At 34.9% G+C, this 21,240-nt stretch overlaps 1 protein-coding gene across 2 annotated transcripts; it reads left to right on the forward strand.

Annotated features, from left to right (window-relative positions):
• Positions 1–1,479: 1,479 nt before the first annotated feature.
• On the forward strand, positions 1,480–14,721 carry LOC129004199 (60S ribosomal protein L17). 2 transcript variants are annotated; one of them, XM_054432673.1, is made up of 5 exons: positions 1,480–1,571; positions 6,362–6,445; positions 10,851–10,985; positions 13,737–13,932; positions 14,534–14,721. In XM_054432673.1, the coding sequence occupies exons 2-5, from the start codon at positions 6,365–6,367 to the stop codon at positions 14,677–14,679; spliced, it is 558 nt and encodes a 185-aa protein (XP_054288648.1). In that variant the 5' UTR covers positions 1,480–1,571; positions 6,362–6,364; the 3' UTR covers positions 14,680–14,721. The 2 variants fall into 2 exon arrangements, with proteins under 2 accessions (XP_054288648.1, XP_054288649.1); XM_054432674.1 differs by lacking the exon at positions 1,480–1,571 and adding an exon at positions 1,640–1,774.
• Positions 14,722–21,240: the final 6,519 nt, after the last annotated feature.

A 21,240-nucleotide genomic window follows, 5' to 3' on the forward strand; every position in this document is an offset into this window, starting at 1 on the left:
ATAATACGCTAAGCCGATTTTTGTAAACAGAACTCCTCCCTCATTTTTGGACCGATTTTGATGATTAAAGTGTCAAATGAATGGCCCTGATCTGTAGTTTTGCAAAGTCTTTTTCGTTTTTGAAATCTTTATTAGTTTGGGCAGGATCTACCATCAAAGTTGGATTTTCACCCATAAGATTAACATGGGGGAATCTAAATATTTAATTGGAAAATTTGTCTCCATTAATTTGAGAGAACGACTGGGCGTAGAAACTTGGTAGAGGTGTCCAAAGAAAGACCTTGGTCTCTAGATGAGTTACCAAAAGAAAAACTAAGTGAATCCCGTTAGGGCTCTGTCCCAGAAGCCCTTAAAGATCCCTCTACAGATTTGTTTACATTTTTTCCATGTGGATAATACTTTTTAATGAAACAGCTGTTAATTTTTGAATTGTATTTTAAACAACACACATTTATTGGGAGTTACTGAATTGTCCAAAAGAAGTATTTGAAATGTTATTTTCTGATTTCAAAATTGATTTCCTTCTGTATCATGTCATATTTTGCAACATAACGTTCCATTACGAAATCAGTGGAAATCCTTTTATCACAGTAACTCTTATTTAACAATTATTTCTTATTGAACTATCTTATATCTATTGTACGGGTTGGTGTCTGCCTTTTTCACCACTTTTGGCTATATTTTATCATATTATTCTAGACAGATCATCATAGGTCCGTGAGATTATTGTCATACATGTTTTCAATCATTGGAAAAATCTTCGGTTGTAAGTGCAGAAGTGTCTTTTAGCTTTAACATTAACACCACAACCGATTTCTCAAAATTATACTAGAGGGTAATTCATTGGCACAGAAATACGATATCGACAACCAATTTCTTAAAACTATACTAGAGGGTAATTCATTGGCACAGAAGTACGATATAAACTGATGCGACGTGACGAAGGAAAAATCAAACTTACACTGTGACGGATGGACCTCCCTTTTAGGTTGGAACGTGTCTCCTCAACAAGCAGATATTTTCTCTCAAATAAAATCATAGATTAATCTTTATTACACTGATGAAATCGGGGAAGATTTTAACTAAAAGAAGATCCACCAATACGATTTTAATACTATTTAAAGGTTCTTCCAAAGTATGGGAAATATTTTATTCGTTGAATGATCAACCATATTTGGTAACTAACGCAATTAATATCGTTATTGTTTTTACACTTATTGATCTTTAAACAATGCTAAATGCTCAAAATATGTATAATTTCACTCAATTTATCGCAGTTAAATGAATTAGCATAAGCCTTGAAAGTAATTGTCGATTTCGTCGGGTTTCGCCTAGTATTATGATAAGTCTAGTGGCACTGCACTATTGAAAGTCAATCTATATTTCATAGTTTCAATCGCCGGAGTTAAGGCGGCCGTGGTTTGAACCGGGTGCTCAACGTTGTTTATATAATAGTTGTCGGAACCATCATGAAAACTCTATGGAAAAATGCGGAAGCAGGCATTCATATTGAAAAAATGAATATCTCATTATTCTTTTTCTCTTTCCGGTAACTCTCTCTTCGGACTAGGGTATGTGTTACTGTTAGGTTAAGTAATTGTAACAAATTAATCCTAAATCATCTTATTTATAAGTTGACTGAAAATATCCGCGACTTCAAATATTAAAATACAATTTTTCCGTTCATCATTCCCTGTAAATAATACTTTTTGTCAATCATCTAATTTAAAATAATATAATTGTTGTAGGCTATTGGCTAGGTTACTGACGTCAGGTATGTTACAATATTAAATTTTAGAAGGGTGAAACTTCAACTTAGGTACCTTACAGTTTCTTAACTGGGCTATGCCAATATTGATTGAAACTATAGAATTGAAAATATATAGATTAATAATCGAAATTTTTAAATTATCTAACTTAGGCTATTATAAAATAAAACTGTCATAACCTAACCTAACCAACCAAACTTGCTGATAGTGAAAAAATCGCATGAAGTGAAGGTTTACTAATCGAATCGATAGTTTCAATCAATATTAGCATAGCCCAGTTAAGAAACTGTACCCCCTATAATTTATAGGTTAGTTCAGTAGGCCTACATAATTTGTTTCTCCATATTTACGTTTCTATTCTAACACCTAGGCCTAGGCTAACTAATATCAGACCCAAGTTTTAGTGGTAGACTTTCCCATGTTAGAGGACCGTTGAGGTACAGTTTCTTAACTGGGCTATGCTAATATCGATTGAAACTACCGATTCGATTAGTAAACCTTCGTGCGATTTTTTCGCCATCAGCAAGTTTGGTTGGTTAGGTTAGGTTATGATAGTATTTGATAATAAATATATTTAAAAATGTCGATTATTAATCAATATTTTCCATGCGATAGTTTCAATCGATATTAGCATAGCCCAGTTAACCCTAGCAGTGGCCAACCGTCGCCTGGTGACGGTATGACGTTGATGCTTAGAATGGCCAATGTCGTCTGGTGACGGTATGGGCCGAAATTTTTTTAACGGTAAAAAAAACACTTACAATCAACTCAGATGAGAATAATATATATACCATTCGAAAGATCACATTCTGAACTTTCATTTGATTACATAAACAAACCCTGTAGCAGGTATATAACAATGTCACGACGATTAGAAATCAAATGAAATTTTGGCGCGGTACGACTTTTGCAGCCGACACTTGGGAACTGGCAAAACACGTCTTGTTTGGCATTACCCTGCTCGGGTAATTTTCGTCTTGGGATATTGCGGGTGGTACCACTGGATAGCCATTGATTTTATCTTCATTGTGGTAGTGATATTTATAACTAAATATTGATTGCACAATCGGTACGATTTTATGAAAACAGCTGTTTTAGAAATTTCTAACAAATGGCCAACAGTCGTCTGGTGACAGTATGGAAAATACGAATTATATACAGTGAAAGTTATTATTACTAGTCATATAGTATATCATTTTGAAGAGGAAGAAATTTAGATTCAGAGAGTGGCAGCCCTGCACTCAGGGTTATTTCTGTATGCTCGCATGTAGACGACAAGTGAGTCATTACTGCTACAGTCTGTCAGCTGTCTTGTATTGCCATTGTTTGTTTGTGTTGTTGCCGTAATAGTTTTATCCGCGATTTATTACTAAATATGTTATTAGTTTCGTAGTGTTAGTGTTAGTGAAGTGTTGTGTGTGTGTATAACAGTAATCTTCATGCATAAATATTACTGAATTGTGTGAAATAGTGTTCATAAAAGGTTGTATTTTGTTAGCATCATGTCCTAAAATGACGATTCTGACATTCAGAGATTGTTGTACCTATATAATGATATACCCAAGGTGTTATACATTTTTATAAAGGTAAATGAATACACTACAACATGTTTATAATTGTTTGGGGGTAAAAAATTTTGTAAAAAAGTTATAGCCTATACTAAATAGGCCTACTACTGTATTTTGTTAGCATCATGTTCAAAAATGACGATTCTGACATTCAGAGGTGCTATATATGCTATATAATGATTTACCCAAGGTGTTATACATTTTTATAAAGGTAACTGAATACACTACAACATGTTTATATTGGTTTGGGTGTAAAAAATTTGGTAAAAAAATTATATAGGCTACTAAATACTGTACACTCCATTTTCTGGAAATGCGCAAAAAATTCAAAACGTTCTCAAATTGATACATAATCATAGGTGAAAATAACTTTTTACCATCATACTTATGACTTTTTTGGATTCCTTACTTCATTAGCTTTACAAATATGTAGGCTACATATCATCAGCCTACATAATGTTTCACAACACAAGCAAACACTGTAGGCTATAGTTTACACTTATTTGCGGTTTTGCGGTTATTGTATTATTATGTCCCTATTACGTACCTACAAAAAAAAAATATTTCTAACATGTTATACATTTTTATGTAGGTAATTGAATACACTACAAGATTATTATGTTGGTTTGAAGTAAACAAATTTGGTACAAAAGTTGTATACTAAGTCCTGTGAATTTTTTTCTCGAGAAATCGCTAAAATATAAAAACATTATTTTATATACGTATGTTTATAGGTAAAAAATTATTTTTACCATAAACTTTATGACTTTTTTTGATTCCTTACTTCATTAGCTTTACAAACATGTATATATCATTATTAGTATACACATATATTATAGAACTTTTTACAACATAAACTAACACTGTACGGTTTTCAATTTTTTCGGTTCTCCGTTTGTCATTATATTTCGCCCCAAAAACTTATAAAAAAAAATATTTTCCTAACATGTTAGGCCTATATATTTCTATGTAGGGAATTAGATTGTCTACAAAATGTATATAATGAATTTCCCATAAAAAAATCCGTAGAAAAAAAATGCAGAGGCCGCTTTTGAAATTTCAAAAAAAAAATTCAATTTTTTTTATTTTTTTCACTTTACCGATAAAATACACTGTCTAAATCATTATGATATTACTATTTCTAGATTCTCCTGTTCTTTCCGAACAAAATGAATATGAGGTTGGCTAGGTTTACTTGTACGGTTGAATTTTTATGAATTTTCAAAAAATGGTCTGCAAAATCGCCAAAATGGGTTGGCCATTCCCCACTTCTAACATTGGCCACTGCTAGGGTTAAGAAACTTTACCCGACCGGGGGTGTACCCCCGTGATATGTGGGTGACTGTACCCGAAACTGTGCCTGTGTGGCTTAGGCTACGCTGAGAATAAGCTACTTTTTTATCTTGCCAACCCCTGTTTCTTACTTAGTTTAGGCCTAGGCCTATGCGTAAGTTTTCACATACGGTGTTTGTCCAAGTAGAAGAAGCCTAACAGGCTCTTTGCTGTGGTTTGAAGACATAAAATTAGCCTAGTGCCATTGTAAGTTCGGGATAGCCGCTGGGGTTAGCCTACAGTTCTGCAGATAGGCTTACCCGTGACATATTATCGAATATAAAAGAATGGATGTCCTAGAAATTAATTCATCACTTAAGGACTTAGGGCCTATTTTAGTAATTTAAGTCAATAAGTTAACAATAAGATGAATAGGTTACATACCTTACGTCGTCAATCCTAAAATTAGTCTATGGCGACTAGTTTCGAAACATCAAGGTTTCATTGTCGAGCCTCTTGCCTCTTAAAAATATTGTGACATCTTGTCGTCGTCATTATACATAGTACATTTAACATAAGTTATAGCCTACACACGAACACGGACACAAACTATTTACAAAAATGAATGCGCGGCCGGCCATAAGTACCGCGGTGACGGACACGATGCAACTAACCCAATCCTAAATAATAATCAATACCCAATAATCAATCCTGGTGGCAATGATGAATAAATAAGTTAACGTAATATGGGTGCCTATAAGTATTGCTTTATCCTGTCAGTCTTTGTTATCCCTATTCAACTTACTTTGTAAATAACATATTGTAGGCCTAATATTGGCATTACTGTTGATAAATAAACAAGTTAACACGTTCGCGGCGGCACGTCAAATGGCGGGCGTATCCCCAGTACGGCGCAGCCCTCAGCGCCGAACAAACCCGATTGCCGCGTGTGATTGGCTTTCCAATTTACTTAGGTCTGACGAATAGCAAATAACGTGCGAGGATGTCCTGCTTTACAACGAGAGTCGACGTAGTTCGCTGAACACCCACAGATAGCAGCACTGCTTGGAACGTAGCCGGTCCCATTGGAATTGTATTGCCAAATGGAGGGAAAAAGACGGGACAAAAAGTAGATTTTAAAATTGCCAAACGGGGATTTTACGGGGAAATTTACTACCAACCTACACCACAACAAAATACAGTATACTAATATTGAACAGTACTGTGCGAGGTTTCAAGTTTCTAACTTAGCTCTAATCCTGGCTTTAAAATAAAATCATTTCGAACCACATTGCAGCTTGGGAGCGATCGCACCCACCAGGATGGTATTAGGGTTCCGTATGGGAGCGATTGCTCCCATGCCGCCGCGAACGTGTTAACAAATAATTTTATATAGGCTAGGCCTAACTGTTATAGAAATTAACTTAACTTAGGCTATTTAGTTAAAATTGGTTTCTAATATAATTTATCTCTCATTATCACAACGTTAGCCTATTATAGCCTAGTGAGATGAGTTTGTAACTTAATATAGGCTACCATATTATCATTAGGTACCTTTAACTTGTTAGCTGTAGCCGACCTCTGACGCTACGGTAAGTTTATGGTCACCTAGGTATACACAATGATGGCCAAAAAAGCTAACAAGTAGAAAGTGATCTAGAAAGTTAGCCACAATGTTCCCCAATTTTGTAGGCTGGTAACTTAAGTTGGGCCTATGATAACTTAATTTAAGTTTAATTCTCTTGTTTCCAGATCATGGCGCGCTATTCACATGAACCAGACAATGCCACTAAATCGTGCAAGGCACGTGGCTCCAACCTCAGGGTACATTTCAAGGTAAGTTAAAAGTTTAGACCCCTATTAATTCTCTTCAGCCTCAAGTTAAAATCTTGTGACATGACAGGTAGCTATTTTTTTGCTTTAGCCATCAAGAAATATGTTATAACTTTTTGGTGTATTCTTTAAACCAAAACTGCACGATCGCTTAAGTCACTTGTGCTAATTAAGCATATTACTCTAAGCTAAATTTACTGAAGGCTATAATATTCTAACAATTTTGGTGGTCCTTAAAAGTAGCCTAACTTACCAGCCTTAACTGCAACTAAGTGGCAGGCAGAAATTGAAAAGGTTCAACGATCTAAATAAAGTTCAATGATAGTCTTTTGTGTGACTTACTCTTGGGCTTCTAGTTAAATTTTTATTCAATGAAAGACCCTGGGCTATGATTTTGAATTGTAGAATAAATGGGGATAGCTGCTAACCCTTTACTTGTTGAATTGACATTTACCGGTACGTATTTTTTGAAAATGCACGAATAAACACCTACGGCCTGGTTCACACAAGCGACACATGTAGATGCTAAGTTAGTCTGTGACCAGACGTAGGGGGACCACAGGATTCACACAAGCGTACATCAGCGGTGATCGAGCATGTTGTTGCAAACTACCGCCGGATGTTGCGACTTTCCGCGGCTAGCTAGTCACAAGCTCTGTGTTGATAATAATAATAATAATATATCTTTATTGTCGTTTGGTAATATAAACATTACAATAGACAAGGTCAACATGTTTTGTTACATATGTTATATAAAATATTAAATATTCTACAGAAAATGTTAAAATAAAGTTAAAAGAATCTTAAAAGGATAAAGCATCAGTAATAATAAAAACTTTGAAATTAACAGGGAAAAGACCATAACACGAACAAAGAATCATCAAGACTGCTTGGCCTCACATTTAAGCGTTGAAAAATCTACATTCTGCAAAAACTCCTCAACTGAATAAAAAGCACGACTTGTAAGCCAATCTGATAATTTTGACCTATACAAATGAATACTTTCCTGATTCCTAAAATATATTGGAAGTTTATTAAATAGTTTTATTTGCAAGTATTTATAACTTTTGATAAATTTTGATAGCCTGGCTTGAGGAATATATAAATCTTTTGATTGTCTGGTGATATACCCATGGATTGAGTTGCAAGGAACAAATTTATTCAGATTCTCTTTAACGGAAACTAAATTGTAAAAAATGAAAATATTAGAGAGTGTCATGATTTTATTTTCAGCAAAAAATGCTTTGCAACTAACCCTATCCGGAATTTCAAACATAATTCTGAGAGCATTCTTTTGCCATGTAAAGACCCGGTGAGCTCCTGAGCTATTACCCCACAGTATATTGCCATACAGCAAGTGTGAGTGAAATAAACTGTGATAAACAATTAGAAGTGTTGGTTTAGAAACACAATTTTTAAGTTTTCTTATCAAACAACATACTCTTGACAATTTTGAAATGATATTATTGGTTTGTATTTCCCAAGTGAGTTTAGAGTCTATGGATATTCCGAGTAATTTGACGGAAACTGCATTGTCTGCTTCAAGATTACGCAAAGTAAAACAAATTTTTTCTGTTTTATCATGATTTATTTCCAGAAAATTACTTTCAAACCATAGCTTACCCAATTCAATGGCGTTTTCTATGCTTTGGTTTGCAGAGTAAAAGTTGTCAGCTGATGAGATGAAGGTTGTGTCGTCAGCATATAAAATTGTTTTGCAAGGTATGGAGTTTGGCAAATCATTAATATAGAGAATAAACAAAACCGGACCCAGTACCGACCCTTGAGCAGTGACGTAGCCAGGGGGGGGGTCCTGGGGGTCCGGACCCCCCCCTTCAGGTCTTAAATATAATATTTTTTGTTAAATTAAATGTAGAATTATATAATCATACTGTATTGACGTTGGGGTTGATTATTTTCAATGCCAAGAGAGCTAAAAAAGACCGTTTTAGGGTCTATATTTTTAAAAAATTTCCCGGACCCCCCCTTTACCTGGACTCCCCGGTCGGTCGACCCCCCCTATTTTGAAATCCTGGCTACGTTACTGCCTTGAGGAACCCCAGCAAGAACCTCCTTAAAATTTGACCTATCTTTTCCTAAATTAACAAATTGTAGTCTTCCACAGAGGTATGATTTAAAAAAATTTAGTTCGTGCTCCATTATTCCATAAAATTCTAATTTCTGCAAAAGAATTGTATGTAAGACCGAATCGAAGGCCTTACTGAGGTCTAAAAGTGCCACACTAAGATAACCACCAGATTCAAAACTATCCAAAATATCAGACACCACCGATTCTATAGCCAAAGTAGTTGAACGACCCGGTCTGAAACCAAATTGGTTATTGTTTAAAATATTATTTAAGTTAAGAAAATCAAAGATCTGGGCTTTAGCACAGGATTCAACTATTTTTGATACCACTGGAACCATTGAAATTGGTCTATAATTTGAAATAAGAAATTTATCTCCCTTCTTATAAAGAGGGATTGTTTTACTGATTTTTAAGCAATTTGGAAAGGTTGAAGTAGAAAACACCATATTAACAAGATGAATCAGTGGTTCCATAATGTAAGGAGCTATGAATTTTACAATTTTGTTTGAAAAACCGTAAGCATCTTCACTGTTTGATGGATTAAGAGATCTTATTATTTTTTTCATATCATTCTCTGTTACCAATTTCCACGAAAATTTATTTCTAGAACGATTAGCATTATTTAGAAAATTAGAGAAATCCAAACTCCTACCTTGCTCAACATGAGCCTTCTCTACTACCTTTTTTCCAACATCTATGTAATGGTTATTAAAATCATCTGCTGAAAAAGGTGGAACGGTATTATTATGTTTGAAAAAATCCCCACTTTCTGATTTTACTATTTGCCAAGCAGCCTTACATGTATTCCTTGAACTGCTAACAAATTTCTCATTATAATTAATCTTAGCCACTCTAATCATAGTCCTATATTTTTTCCTATAAACTGACAGAGTTCTCTTTAAATCATCATGCTTTGTTAAATTAGGCATTTTTGTTAAATCTGCAAGAAAAATAACAGTATCTCGCATTTTCCTGAGAGATTCATCAAACCATTTATTCTTTAATTTACTCTTATAATCATGCCTGATTTTCTTAGATATTCTAGGACAGTTCAAATTGAAATAATAAACAATAGTATTTAAGAAATATTCAAAAGCAGTACATGTAGCCATATGAGAGCGTTCGTTCACACATATGCAGTGGGTCTTCACACTGCAGCTCGTATAGGCCTTACTTGCCTTTATTGATGCTCATTTATTTATGTAACCCCTGCGGTATAGGCATTGGACTTGTCTCTCGAGTGAACTAGTGTGTCACCAGGCTGCAGCAAATTCTAGTCATTGCAAGTTAAATGTGTCGCTGGTGTAAACCTGGCCTAACATATAGAATTTTTGGAGGTTTCTAAGTTAAGTAAAATCCTTCATAAAAAATGGAATCTTCTAAGATTTTATTTTCCTATTTGTAACTTAGGCCTACATTTAAATCTGTTTTCCCAGTAAGGTTAGCCAGCTGTTACATAGCTCCATTAAAAGTCTTCATAAACCCTGGTCTAGAGCCCTCTTTACCAAAATTAATTTGTAATTATCGTATGACAACACAAGATTTTCCATTCCATAACTAATGTAACTTTTACAATAGGGGTAACTTACTCTTACTAGGAATTTCTCCCTACCTTGAACCTGTTTATAATTTGTCGCGCAGCATTAATGTATCTTATCCCTAAAGGACTGTTTATTCAATAAAAGGACATATAGGCTATTGAAGAACTGCTATGTGTCTCCTAAGATAGGCCTATAACATCTAGGATAAATTATATTAAGATTATTAATTATGTTATATTAAAAGAAGGTTTCAACTGACTACTATAAGATCCCCGTGCGTAGAACGGGCACACAGCTAGTTTAACTTAAGAATATACTTAATAGCATAGACTAAGCAACACAAGTAGACTCCTCATCCCATTGTAAATTTTGAAGCTTGTTTTTGTGTCTAGTTCATGTACGTCCACACTAATCGCTGGGGTAGACCAAATTTATTATTTTAGGGTTATTTTCATGATTTGTGCTTTACTATTTGTTTTACTATTTGGTTATATATATAGGAGACCAGTTATTGTTTATGATTATATAGTTTTATTTGGTTAAATGTTTTTTTAAATGACTGAAATAACAAGAAACAAATTGTAAACAAAACACAACCCCTACAGTTGGACGTACAGAACTAACATTAAAATTGGCTTCAGCTGTTCCATAAGGATGACAAATCTACTAAGGGAGTATGTTTTATCTATGTTAATAGGTTAAAACAAGATAACCTGTCATTTTGTAATTAGTTAACAGATTCTAAGACATTGGTTGCTTATAATCAATGTGATTTCAGAACACCCGAGAAACAGCAAAGGCCATTGGCAAGATGCCATTGAGGAGGGCCGTTCGATACCTGAAGAATGTCACAGACAAGAAGGAATGTGTACCCTTCAGGAGGTTTAACGGTGGAGTTGGACGGTGTGCACAGGTAATTTATTGTTAATACTTAGGTACTTGTAAAGCTTTATGTAGGCCTAATTCTTTTGCTATTTTTTAGGGATAAAAAGCTGTAACATAAGCTAGGCCTATGTGTGGGGCAGTTGGCCAGTCTGGGAGAGCACAAAACTTTAAGACCAGGCAAGTTAATTGTCCACAGAAAGAAGGCTGGTCAAACATTTGCAGAAACCGAACGATGTCCCACTGGGTGTTGTGGTTAAGTGTTTAACCTGTGAGTGGGATAAAAATGGTTTTGCTACCTTGGAGATACAGGACAATTTTTCAGGTTATGTATAATGTAGGACTAGATTCTATGGACCATCTAGTGTGATGTGTTTTTTATGACAAGTTTTGGATGTCACTAGACAATCAATTTATAGGTGAGTGAAGCCCACAAACAAATCCCAATCAGATTAATACTCATAATTAGACGTCTAACAACTAATTTACCTCTTAGAAACTAGATGTTAATCATGAAATGTGAAGTTTGTATCTAACGTAAAGTGTATAGCTGAGTCTTCATGGATCAATGCACAAGTTCAGGATACAACTATTTTCAGGGTGTCTAGTAGTCGGGAAAGTCGGGAATTAGTATTGCATTTCAAAATGGTCTTGAAAAGTCGGGATTTAGTCTTTATTTTTATATCAAAGTCGGGAATTTTCATGATTTTAAACTGACGACGACGTTTCCTTGGCCGTGGTAGACAATGATGTCTACACGGCTGTGGAAAATTTTTATGATTTTGCCACAATCGCGACGACGACGATGACGTTTCTGTGACCGGGACAGTCAATGATGATGTCAAGGCTACACGGGCGCGGAAGATTTTTATGATTTTACTGCTATCGCAGACTACGACGATAACGTTTCCGGGATCACGGGAGTCAATTATGATGTCTACACAGCCGCGAGCAATTATGAAAAATGTACATAATTTGGCCGTGATCGCAGACGACGAAGGTGATGTTTCCGAGACCGCGGCAGTCAATGATGATGTCTAGGCTACACGGCCGCGGAAGATTTTTATGATTTTGCTGTTGTCGCAGACGACGACGATAATGTTTCCAGGATTGCGGGAGTCAATTATGATGACTACACAGCCGCGGGCAATTATGAAAAATGTTCATAATTTGGCCGCAATCGCAGACGACGAAGGGGATGTTTCCGAGACCGCAGGAGATAACGATGACGTTTCCGTGACCAAGAGATACAGTCAATGATGACGGCTACACAGAAATAAACAAGAGTTGGTGTATTTTAACAAAATTACTTCAAAAATTTGGTTAAACTATACAAAATTGGTATCGGTATCAAGAGTTGAGAATCAATACACTTTGGTATTAACACGTTCGCTACTGCAATAGTACGAAATTTTGCATTCACATGGACCAGCAACGCACATACACGACGGCCGGATTCCACCCATTGACTGCCGTCGCATATATGCAACGGCTAGTCACATTAAAATAGACTGCCGTCGCATATTTGCGTCAGGGTTCTAGTGTTATTAAAATGCTTATATCTTTGTAACGGTCTATTTGAAGCCACTGAATTCCCTGCAGTGGTCTACAGAGATGTCTGACGCACTACTGCGTCGCTTGGTCTGTGGATATGATGATTGGTGACGTCATATGATAGTTGGAAAAACTTGCCTTTACTTTTCTGCATCACTGTATGTATGTATGCAGTATGTATGCTGCATTATCCTATGTAGCTTTTATATTTGTTCAGTTATAAACTGTTCTTGAATATTCTGTTTTATTTAAACTTACTTTCACCTCAAAACAAAAACAAAAATGAGCCGTCACATATATGCGATGTTTGGTCTATTTCAAGAAAACTATGATAGTTTTCACTATTGTCCTCCCTGTAGACCGGGCGTCGCAAATATGCGACATTACAAAAGGTTATAAAAAAAAAAATAAGAATAAATTATTTACAAACACGATTGTAGCGTATTAAGATGTAAATTATCACTGTTTTACAGGTTTTCGACCGTGGTCTGTGTGTACTGTTATCCAAGTGACAGCCGGTCCATGTGTGAGATTCAAATGTATACCTCGGTCTGTGGCAATGACCGCGGCGTCGCATATATGCGACGCTCAGTAGCGAACGTGTTAACACATACTTAATACTTTAATACTTAATACTTTACAATGAAATGGCGACCATACTAAGTAGGTATTTTAAGCCAAGTATGAATGGAGATAAGTGTAGGATGGGTGGCGCAATCTTGTAGTCTTGTTAGTGACTAAGGCCGACATTCCTTAGACACAGCTGTTAGTTAATAGCCCAAACAGCTAATGGCAATTTATAACTAATTGTTGAAAAAATTAGTCTCGGAAAATCTGGAATTAGTCTTGAATTTTAAAATCAAAATAAACTAAACACCCTGTGATTTGTCCCTGGTTAATTTTGCTGTTGTTCCTGTGCTCTTGTGTGGTTGATTTAATAAAGTTCATGATAGATAGCTAGTTAGTTTTAACTTCCAACGAAACAAAGAGGTTGGCGGCCTCTTTTAACCTTGCATTTGCCCGTCCACATAGACTAACCGCCCGTGCGTGGATCGTATACAGAAAAGCAAGGAGTGAGCCGGTACAGTACAAAGGTGATCTGTATTGTTAAATGTTTTCGGCAGTGACCAGGATCCAAACTCAAGACATCGCTGCCTTGGGCCCGAAGTCCGTGACACTACCGACTCACTAAAAAGTTGCATTGACATTTGCTTTCTTTTTTGTACAGGCTAAACAGTGGGGCACAACTCAGGGAAGGTGGCCCAAGAAGTCAGCTGAGTTTCTTCTTCAGCTGCTGAAGAATGCTGAGTCAAACGCTGACTACAAGGGACTGGATGTTGACCGTCTGGTCATTGACCACATCCAGGTTAACAGAGCACCTTGTCTGCGTCGTCGTACCTACCGTGCCCACGGTCGCATCAACCGTAAGTATTCCCATTTGTTGTACCGGTACTTAAAAAATTTGGTATTACTATATTTCTTTCAGTAAGAGCTGAGCTGTTGTGTCACATCAAATAGGGTTCTATAAAGCATAGAACTAAGAGGGTTTTTTTGTGATCCCAGTATTTAAGTCCTCTAGGCCTATTTAACTTTCCCATAGACCTTTCTCCCATGGTAACACCTCTGAGACTCGGAACCACTTTGGTTCTTCATTTTCATGTACCCGGAGGCTAAAAACACCATCCCTTCAAATTCATATACAGGGTGTCCCTTGTAAGATGTCTCAAATTGATTACAGAAAAACGGCTTAACGTACAAGGATGAAATAAAATTATTTTTTCCACTAAATTGACCCCAAGGTATTTGTTTCCCACTGGCTTTTGGGAGGGATGCTCTTTGTGTCCTATTGGGCAAAGATAACAGTGCAAACTGATGACACAATAGTTTTCTACTATTTCTTAGTTGTGGTTTTATTTGTTTATATCTGGTAGCTTTGACTTGTTCTTTAGTTTGTTTGTGGTTTCTAATTAATCTCACACATGGATTGTTGAGAGTTGACTAAAATGTGGGTGTTTTGTTGTGTAGCCTACATGAGCTCACCTTGCCACATTGAGGTGGTCCTCACAGAGAAGGAGGAGGTGGTTGCCAAGGCCGCTGAGGAAGAGCCTGCCAAGAAGAAGGTCTCCAAGAAGAAGTTGGCTCGCCAGAAGGAGAAGATGATGAGGGATTAGACACTTAATTGTGTTTTTTAATAAATGTTATAATTTAACTCATGTCTTGCGTGATTATTGACCTGTGAAATATAGAAGTTAACCGTGAATTTGATCCAACAAATCTTGCTTACAATGAAGATTCTACTTTAGTTATGAGGATTGTTTCTTATGGAGGTTGCAGTTTAATAAGTTCTAAAGATTACATTATCTTGCTTATACAGCCCTGAGACAGTCTTTGAAAATATCATCTGTAAGTTGTTCATGTTTTAGACAACCTTCTTGGTTTGACAATACCAAGTTTGTTCGGCTAGTACTTAAATTGTGTGTAGGCTACGTATTATTTTGATATTTAGATCTGAAATGCTGAAGAGTGATGAATTCTTGAGTGACCATATTTTAAGTTATGTAGGCTACACGGTAATTTCAGCAATCTGACACAACACATACTTACACACATACTTTCTCCCATTAGCTTTTCAACAACCTTTATCATGAGTAACTATGATATTTAAGGGGGAAATCACTAAATTGCAATAACTTTTGAAATGAAATTCTTACAATAATGGGGTTGTACCATTTTATTTATAATTATAAGGACCATAACATGACGCTTACGTTTAAATCAAAATCGTTCGGGCCGTTTGAATGAAAATTTATTTTTTCCGATTTTTTGGGGGTAAAATGACCATTAAAAATCAAATAATAAAAAGCCTTGTATTCCATATATCAAATTTCATAAAAGTCTGAAGACAGGTGTATCTGACATACAGACATCACTTCGAAAACCACTGTACCTTAAAACAACCTGCCTAAAACACTAAAATGTTGACGTAAACAATACTTTTTCCATATTATTTATAGAAAGAGAAAGTAAAAGGACATAGGCCTGATATGAAAACAATTGCTACTGTATTTATTATTAATACCTGGGGACCGAGCTTTACTTGGAGAAAATTATAAGTGTTCCTATAGGCCTACTCCGAGATCAGTCTTTGGTCAATGTCAAACTTCGAGGCAGCGATTCGTCTACGCTCCTGTTCAGGATGCTCGATCTGTAATTATTTCTTCGATTCGCGACTTGGTGGAGGTTCTGAGTCATTGGGTGAGATGTACTGTAGGCGAGAATTAAGAATACCTGGCCTATTCTAAAAATGCAGGCACTTGCTACTCAACATCTAGGCGCGTCGGGTGGCTTACTCATGTTCCACGTCGCAGTCAGGGCTCACATCCACTGTGTTAAAACCAAAAGAGCACCTGCAAATACCGTGCGGCAACATACAAACATTGCTGCATTCGCTTTGGCTCAGAGGACTTCTTAACTCTCGCCTACAGTATGACCTCTGACTGGAACTGGCTTGGTTGTAGGCGAAGTAGTAAAATTTGTTTCCTGACGATCTATTGTAGCTTCTCTCCCTTAAAAATACTTGATATATTTTGGTTTCTCTTCATCTTAAAAAACTTTGAAATCAATTAACACTAAATATGTATAATAAGCTAAACTAAATATAACCAATGACTATACACAGACTTGCATCTACAGTACATTCCAAAAAGAGTAAAAAGACCATATAATACGTAAAAAGTATTGATTCTATTATTTCAAAAATAACTCGAGAAGTGGAAAACTGTAGATGAAATTATAAGACTTATTTATTCTATGCATTTTTGCTCATATTAATTACTTTGGGAGCTACATGATGCCAAATGTACACCGAAAGTAATTTTTTCAAAGGCTTGTAACTCCCTAACGAGTAGCTTTATAAAAAAAAACTAAAGAATAAAAAAGTTTTCAAATTCCATGTTCTATCCAAAAACGTGATCTATAAACAATTTTCAAGTCACCCACCATATTGGAAAATGGCGGCTGAATTTCAAAAAACTAAATTCATATTTTTAACTGTCAAAACAATAAATAAATATCCCCCACTTAAAGTTTTCTCCAATTCTTACGTTTCCGATATCCCAATGGCCTCCTTGAGTTGATCACCCCGACCCCTTATATGTATTAACTTATTAAGAGATTATTCCCGTAGGCCAAGTGTCTAGATAATGTCTTGGCTGAACTATACTTTGTTTAAGTTGCAAGATAACCCCAAGGTTATGTTGATTGTCAACCAAACACTGCCTCCAAGAATTTGTTTGAGGTTTGTTTAGCAGGTAAACAAATTAAGGCAGCTTTCTCACTAGGTCGCAGCCACCTGTGCGTCAGCTATTTATATCTGTAAAATTGTATCAAGTCTTATGGAGGCCTTCGCACAAGCGGGCTGCTAAAGAACATTGTCGCTGGTCAGTGACAGCAGTGGCTGCCACCATGCTTTATCAGCGACTCAACTCTTTGGGCCATTGTAATATACCTAGATCTTCTTAAGGTTGCTGCGACCTAGATGTCGGGAATGCGTGTGCACACGCAAAAGTGTTTTGTTGTCTGAGTGAATTGCTAAATAATTAATCCTTTGAGAGCAAGATGGATTTTGTGGATTATTTGGTTATAAATAGATCCATAAATAGATTATAAATAGATCATAATTCTATTACCACCTGCTTAGTTATCAAGAGAGTGGTATCAAGACAAGTTGGTTTTTGGGTCATCTTTACTCAAAAATATGAGAAAGTTTGTGTGTTTGTTTGAATTAGGTTCAATCACGTATTAACTACTGGTCTGATTGGGCTGAAATTTGGCATGATAGTAGCTCACATTCCTGATAAACATAGACCTATTCTTATCTCAAAAATCCTTTCGGGGCTCCGCACCACCCTAGTGGAAGTGATCAATATATATCAATACAAAAATTGTATATTGATACGTATTGATACGTATGTGTATTTGGGCCAATACACATCAATACACATCAATACACATCAATACATATCAATACAAGTAAATATAGGATCCGAGTCATTAGCTTAATTGAAAATAATTTGTAGCTTGTTAAAAAACAATTTTTAATTTGTTTCAACACATTGAATCACATCTACTATGCACTAAAAATAAAATAAAAATGAAAAAGTAAAAAAATTCTTGTCAAAAAGCTCTAGGTGTTCCCGAGATTTGAACCTGGGACTCCAGCATGGTAGCCGGATGTTTAAGACATTACGCCACGGACGCTTCATGTCTGACTAAGTGATGATAGCCACTTTGAATGCGAGAAGCTGTGTTAGGCCTCATAATTAAACTTTGAAAAGATTTTTCAATGGCATTTGTGTCATTTCAAGCATGTACCTATATGCTTTAACATGTTTCAAAACTGTTTGATTACCAGTTCAAACTGTTTTCTTGCTACTTGGGTGATGTGAATAGTGTGTCAATACAATTTATTTTTATTGTTTCTAGAAATAAGGAATTCAATTCAATAATGAATTTGTGAGTAATTTTTATCCCTATAATAACCCATTAGGAAAGAAATTGTTAAAAGTTGTCGAAAGTTGTATTACAATTGTTGTATAACAATTTTAAAACATTTTGATTTAAACTTCATATTACAACAATGTTGATATAAGATTGAAACAATTTTAAAAATGTTTAACAATAAGTTTTTTGCAGTTGAAAAAATAAGTTTCAATACGAGCTGTAACTTTACTGTTTTACAACAATTTTAAAATTGTTTTACAATCAGTTTTTTGAAGTTTAAGAAAATTAGTTTTAATACAAGTTGTAAACTGTTTTATAACAATTTTAAAATTATTTAGCAATCAGATTTTGGCAGTTTAAAAAATAAGATTTAATACAAGTTGTAACTGTTTTACAACAATTTTAAAATGATATATTTTTAAATTATATTGAGTTTTAGGTACCTCAGCTAACGTCTATGACCTAAAACTAAAGTTTTTCCTTTTTTCAAAAAATAACATTTTTATTACTGTTTATTTAACCACTTTACATTGATATTTTGTATAATCCATAATGCTCATTTGTGATAAATTTGAGAGATATTTTGAATTTTATTTACCCGTATTGATGTCTATTGATTTATATTTACATCTAACATATTAAAAAAATATTCTCTATTGATATCAATGAACGATTTGTTTGCTCTAATGATCTATATTGATATATTTTATGTTTATAGATGTCTAGTGATATGTATTGACTAAGTTTTCAGTGATGTCTATTTGTTTGTATTTACTTGTAATGATATCCATGAACATCTATTGATATCACTAAGCATCTAGTGATATCAATAGATTTTTTCTATTGATTTCTATTGATGTCTTCCACTAGGGCAGTGGTTCTGGAGTTTTCCATGCTTAAACCTAATGATATTCAAACGGAATAAAATAATTTTGTCAGCTGTTCTAACTTAACAAGTTGGTTCTATGATATTCAATAGGAATAAAAAGTTATAATGTTGACCAACAGGGCGCAACACTTATTATTTTTTTGCATTTATGACAACAGTTATGAACTTAGCAACAAAAAGCTGTGATATACAATGAGAACTGTCAAAGTAGGATATATTACAGTTATATTTATGTTTTTAGCTTAATAGGTAATTTGTTTGTGATATTGTGCGAATGTTTGATAGTTTACTTTTTTTGTATTGTTTAAGTGCAGTGGTAGAACACGACTATTGCAGATATGTTATACTGTAAGCATCCCGTTAATTTAAAGAACCAAATTTTCTCAAACTGTGTCCTCCCCCATTACAAATGTAAAGCTCAAGAGTCAAGCATAATACTTCAATGAGAATTTTATACTTATACGCCAACCCGTGCAAAGGATGGGTACTCTGCTAGTTTATATTTATTATTTGGAAGTATACAATTAATTCTCATGTTTATTTAATCATCAATTAAATTAACAGCTTTGAGAGTAGGTCTATCCGCTTGAACACAAAATAAGGTTTCCAAAAGCAACTAATCTGCTTACTATAAACAGGGTAGGGTTGAAAATTATGAAAAAGATTCAATAGTAGGTATAATAGTACAGTATGCACTATGTAGTACAGTGCATACAACATATTTAGGTGAAATCAAATTTTTTTACATGAATGGGAGTTCTACCATTTGGTCCAGAATTTAAAGAGCTACAACATACTAAATTTGTATCAAGATCGTTCAGGCCATTTTTGAGAAAATTCTGATTTTTCTGTTATTTTATGGGGTTTTGTGGAAAAATCACCATTAAAAATCCAAATTTCAAAAAAATGTAAAAACATCCTGGAGATAACATGGATTAGTACCTCATACCAAATTTCATCAAAATCTGACTACAGGACCACAGGACTACAGGTCTGTAGCTCTGTACACATCCAAACATGCATGGATGGATATACATCACTTCAAAAACCACTTTTTTGGGTCCAGGGTAACCCAAAACAGATATATATTACCACTCAAACTGGACAATTTTTACAACAAATTACTTTCTTCATATACTATGTATAGGACGAAGAGAGCAAAAAGTAACCATACCTACATATTTGGTCTAAAAAAATCTTACTGCCTTGAAGTCCCTTTTTGTGGGTCATAAACAACTGTCTAATCTAACTAAATATTATAGACTGCATACTACATAATTCATCATAATATGATGCCATAAAAAAGACCAAGACAAATTACCGCACATTTAGTCTGTTTTTTTTTTTTTTTTTTACTAATGAGGCAAAACCGAACTCTAGCTAGAAGAAAAGGAATGCGCTAACTCAGCATCTACGCGGGCAGGAAACGGATGCTATACTCGGCTACTCGTGCAATTATTTATTGAGCACGATAATTTTTAAGTGGCCCTGTAGTTACATTGATTTATACATGTGGCTGGACTGAAGTTTAAAATTGTCATACTATTCAATAAAGTTGGTTTTGTGTGTTTAGCACAATGTTTACAAATACAAATCCACATTATTCAGATAAGAGATTTCAAGTAGGCTATTTTTGGTTTCCAAAAGGGAAAACATTATGGATGACCCCCAGAATAAGTGAGTTAAGACTAATCCTCCTAGGTTAAGACTGATAATGTAATATTCCAGTAATTTATCGCTACTTTGGTTGTAGCGTATCGAATGTGAATACTATATAGTATTGACTATAAACTGTTTAAATAAATTGTACCCGTAAAAATATACATTTTTAAAGTTAACTTTAAATGCTATTCACCATTTTTAATTGTAACTTGTAAACCTCTCATTTAAAAGCAAAAAGCATTTATGATCTCAATTTGCTATACACACTACAGAGTATATTATTTCAAATACTAGTCAATTGAGTTATTAAAAAGTAATAAGATTATTTTTGAATTAAGATCTGGTGCTATTACAGTAGGTATATTGTGTCCGGGACAAAACCATAACAGTATTATTTCATCACTAGGGCCCAAAGTGACTCTTTTTGACCCGAGCTCAAGCTTTACGATCGGGGCGAAGCGGATGTCGGAAAATGAGCGAGGGTTGAAATGACACTTTTTGTCTGTGATGAAATTTACTTTTCGTCATATTAGGCCATTATTTGAACAAACTATGTTACAAAACTGAGTTGTCATTTAAAGATAACCTCTCAAAATTTCTTACAGTTTGTTTTCAATTTAATTTGTTAATTGAAACAAGCAGCTGTTTGTAAGTGATTCAATCGTTTCGTCTATTACGA

This window comes from Macrosteles quadrilineatus, unplaced genomic scaffold, assembly GCF_028750875.1.
Source record: "Macrosteles quadrilineatus isolate MER2022 unplaced genomic scaffold, UCM_ALF_1.0 Scaffold_9__3_contigs__length_116548681, whole genome shotgun sequence".
In the NCBI taxonomy this organism is placed as follows: Eukaryota; Metazoa; Arthropoda; class Insecta; order Hemiptera; family Cicadellidae; genus Macrosteles; species Macrosteles quadrilineatus.

Bases quoted from the DNA above. Each gene is read 5' to 3' on its own strand.
- LOC129004199 (XM_054432673.1), top strand. From the start codon at position 6,365: ATGGCGCGCTATTCACATGAACCAGACAATGCCACTAAATCGTGCAAG. The intron at 6,446-10,850 runs GTAAGTTAAAAG...ATGTGATTTCAG, and splicing joins ACCTCAGGGTACATTTCAAG to AACACCCGAGAAACAGCAAA. The intron at 10,986-13,736 runs GTAATTTATTGT...TTTTTTGTACAG, and splicing joins GAGTTGGACGGTGTGCACAG to GCTAAACAGTGGGGCACAAC.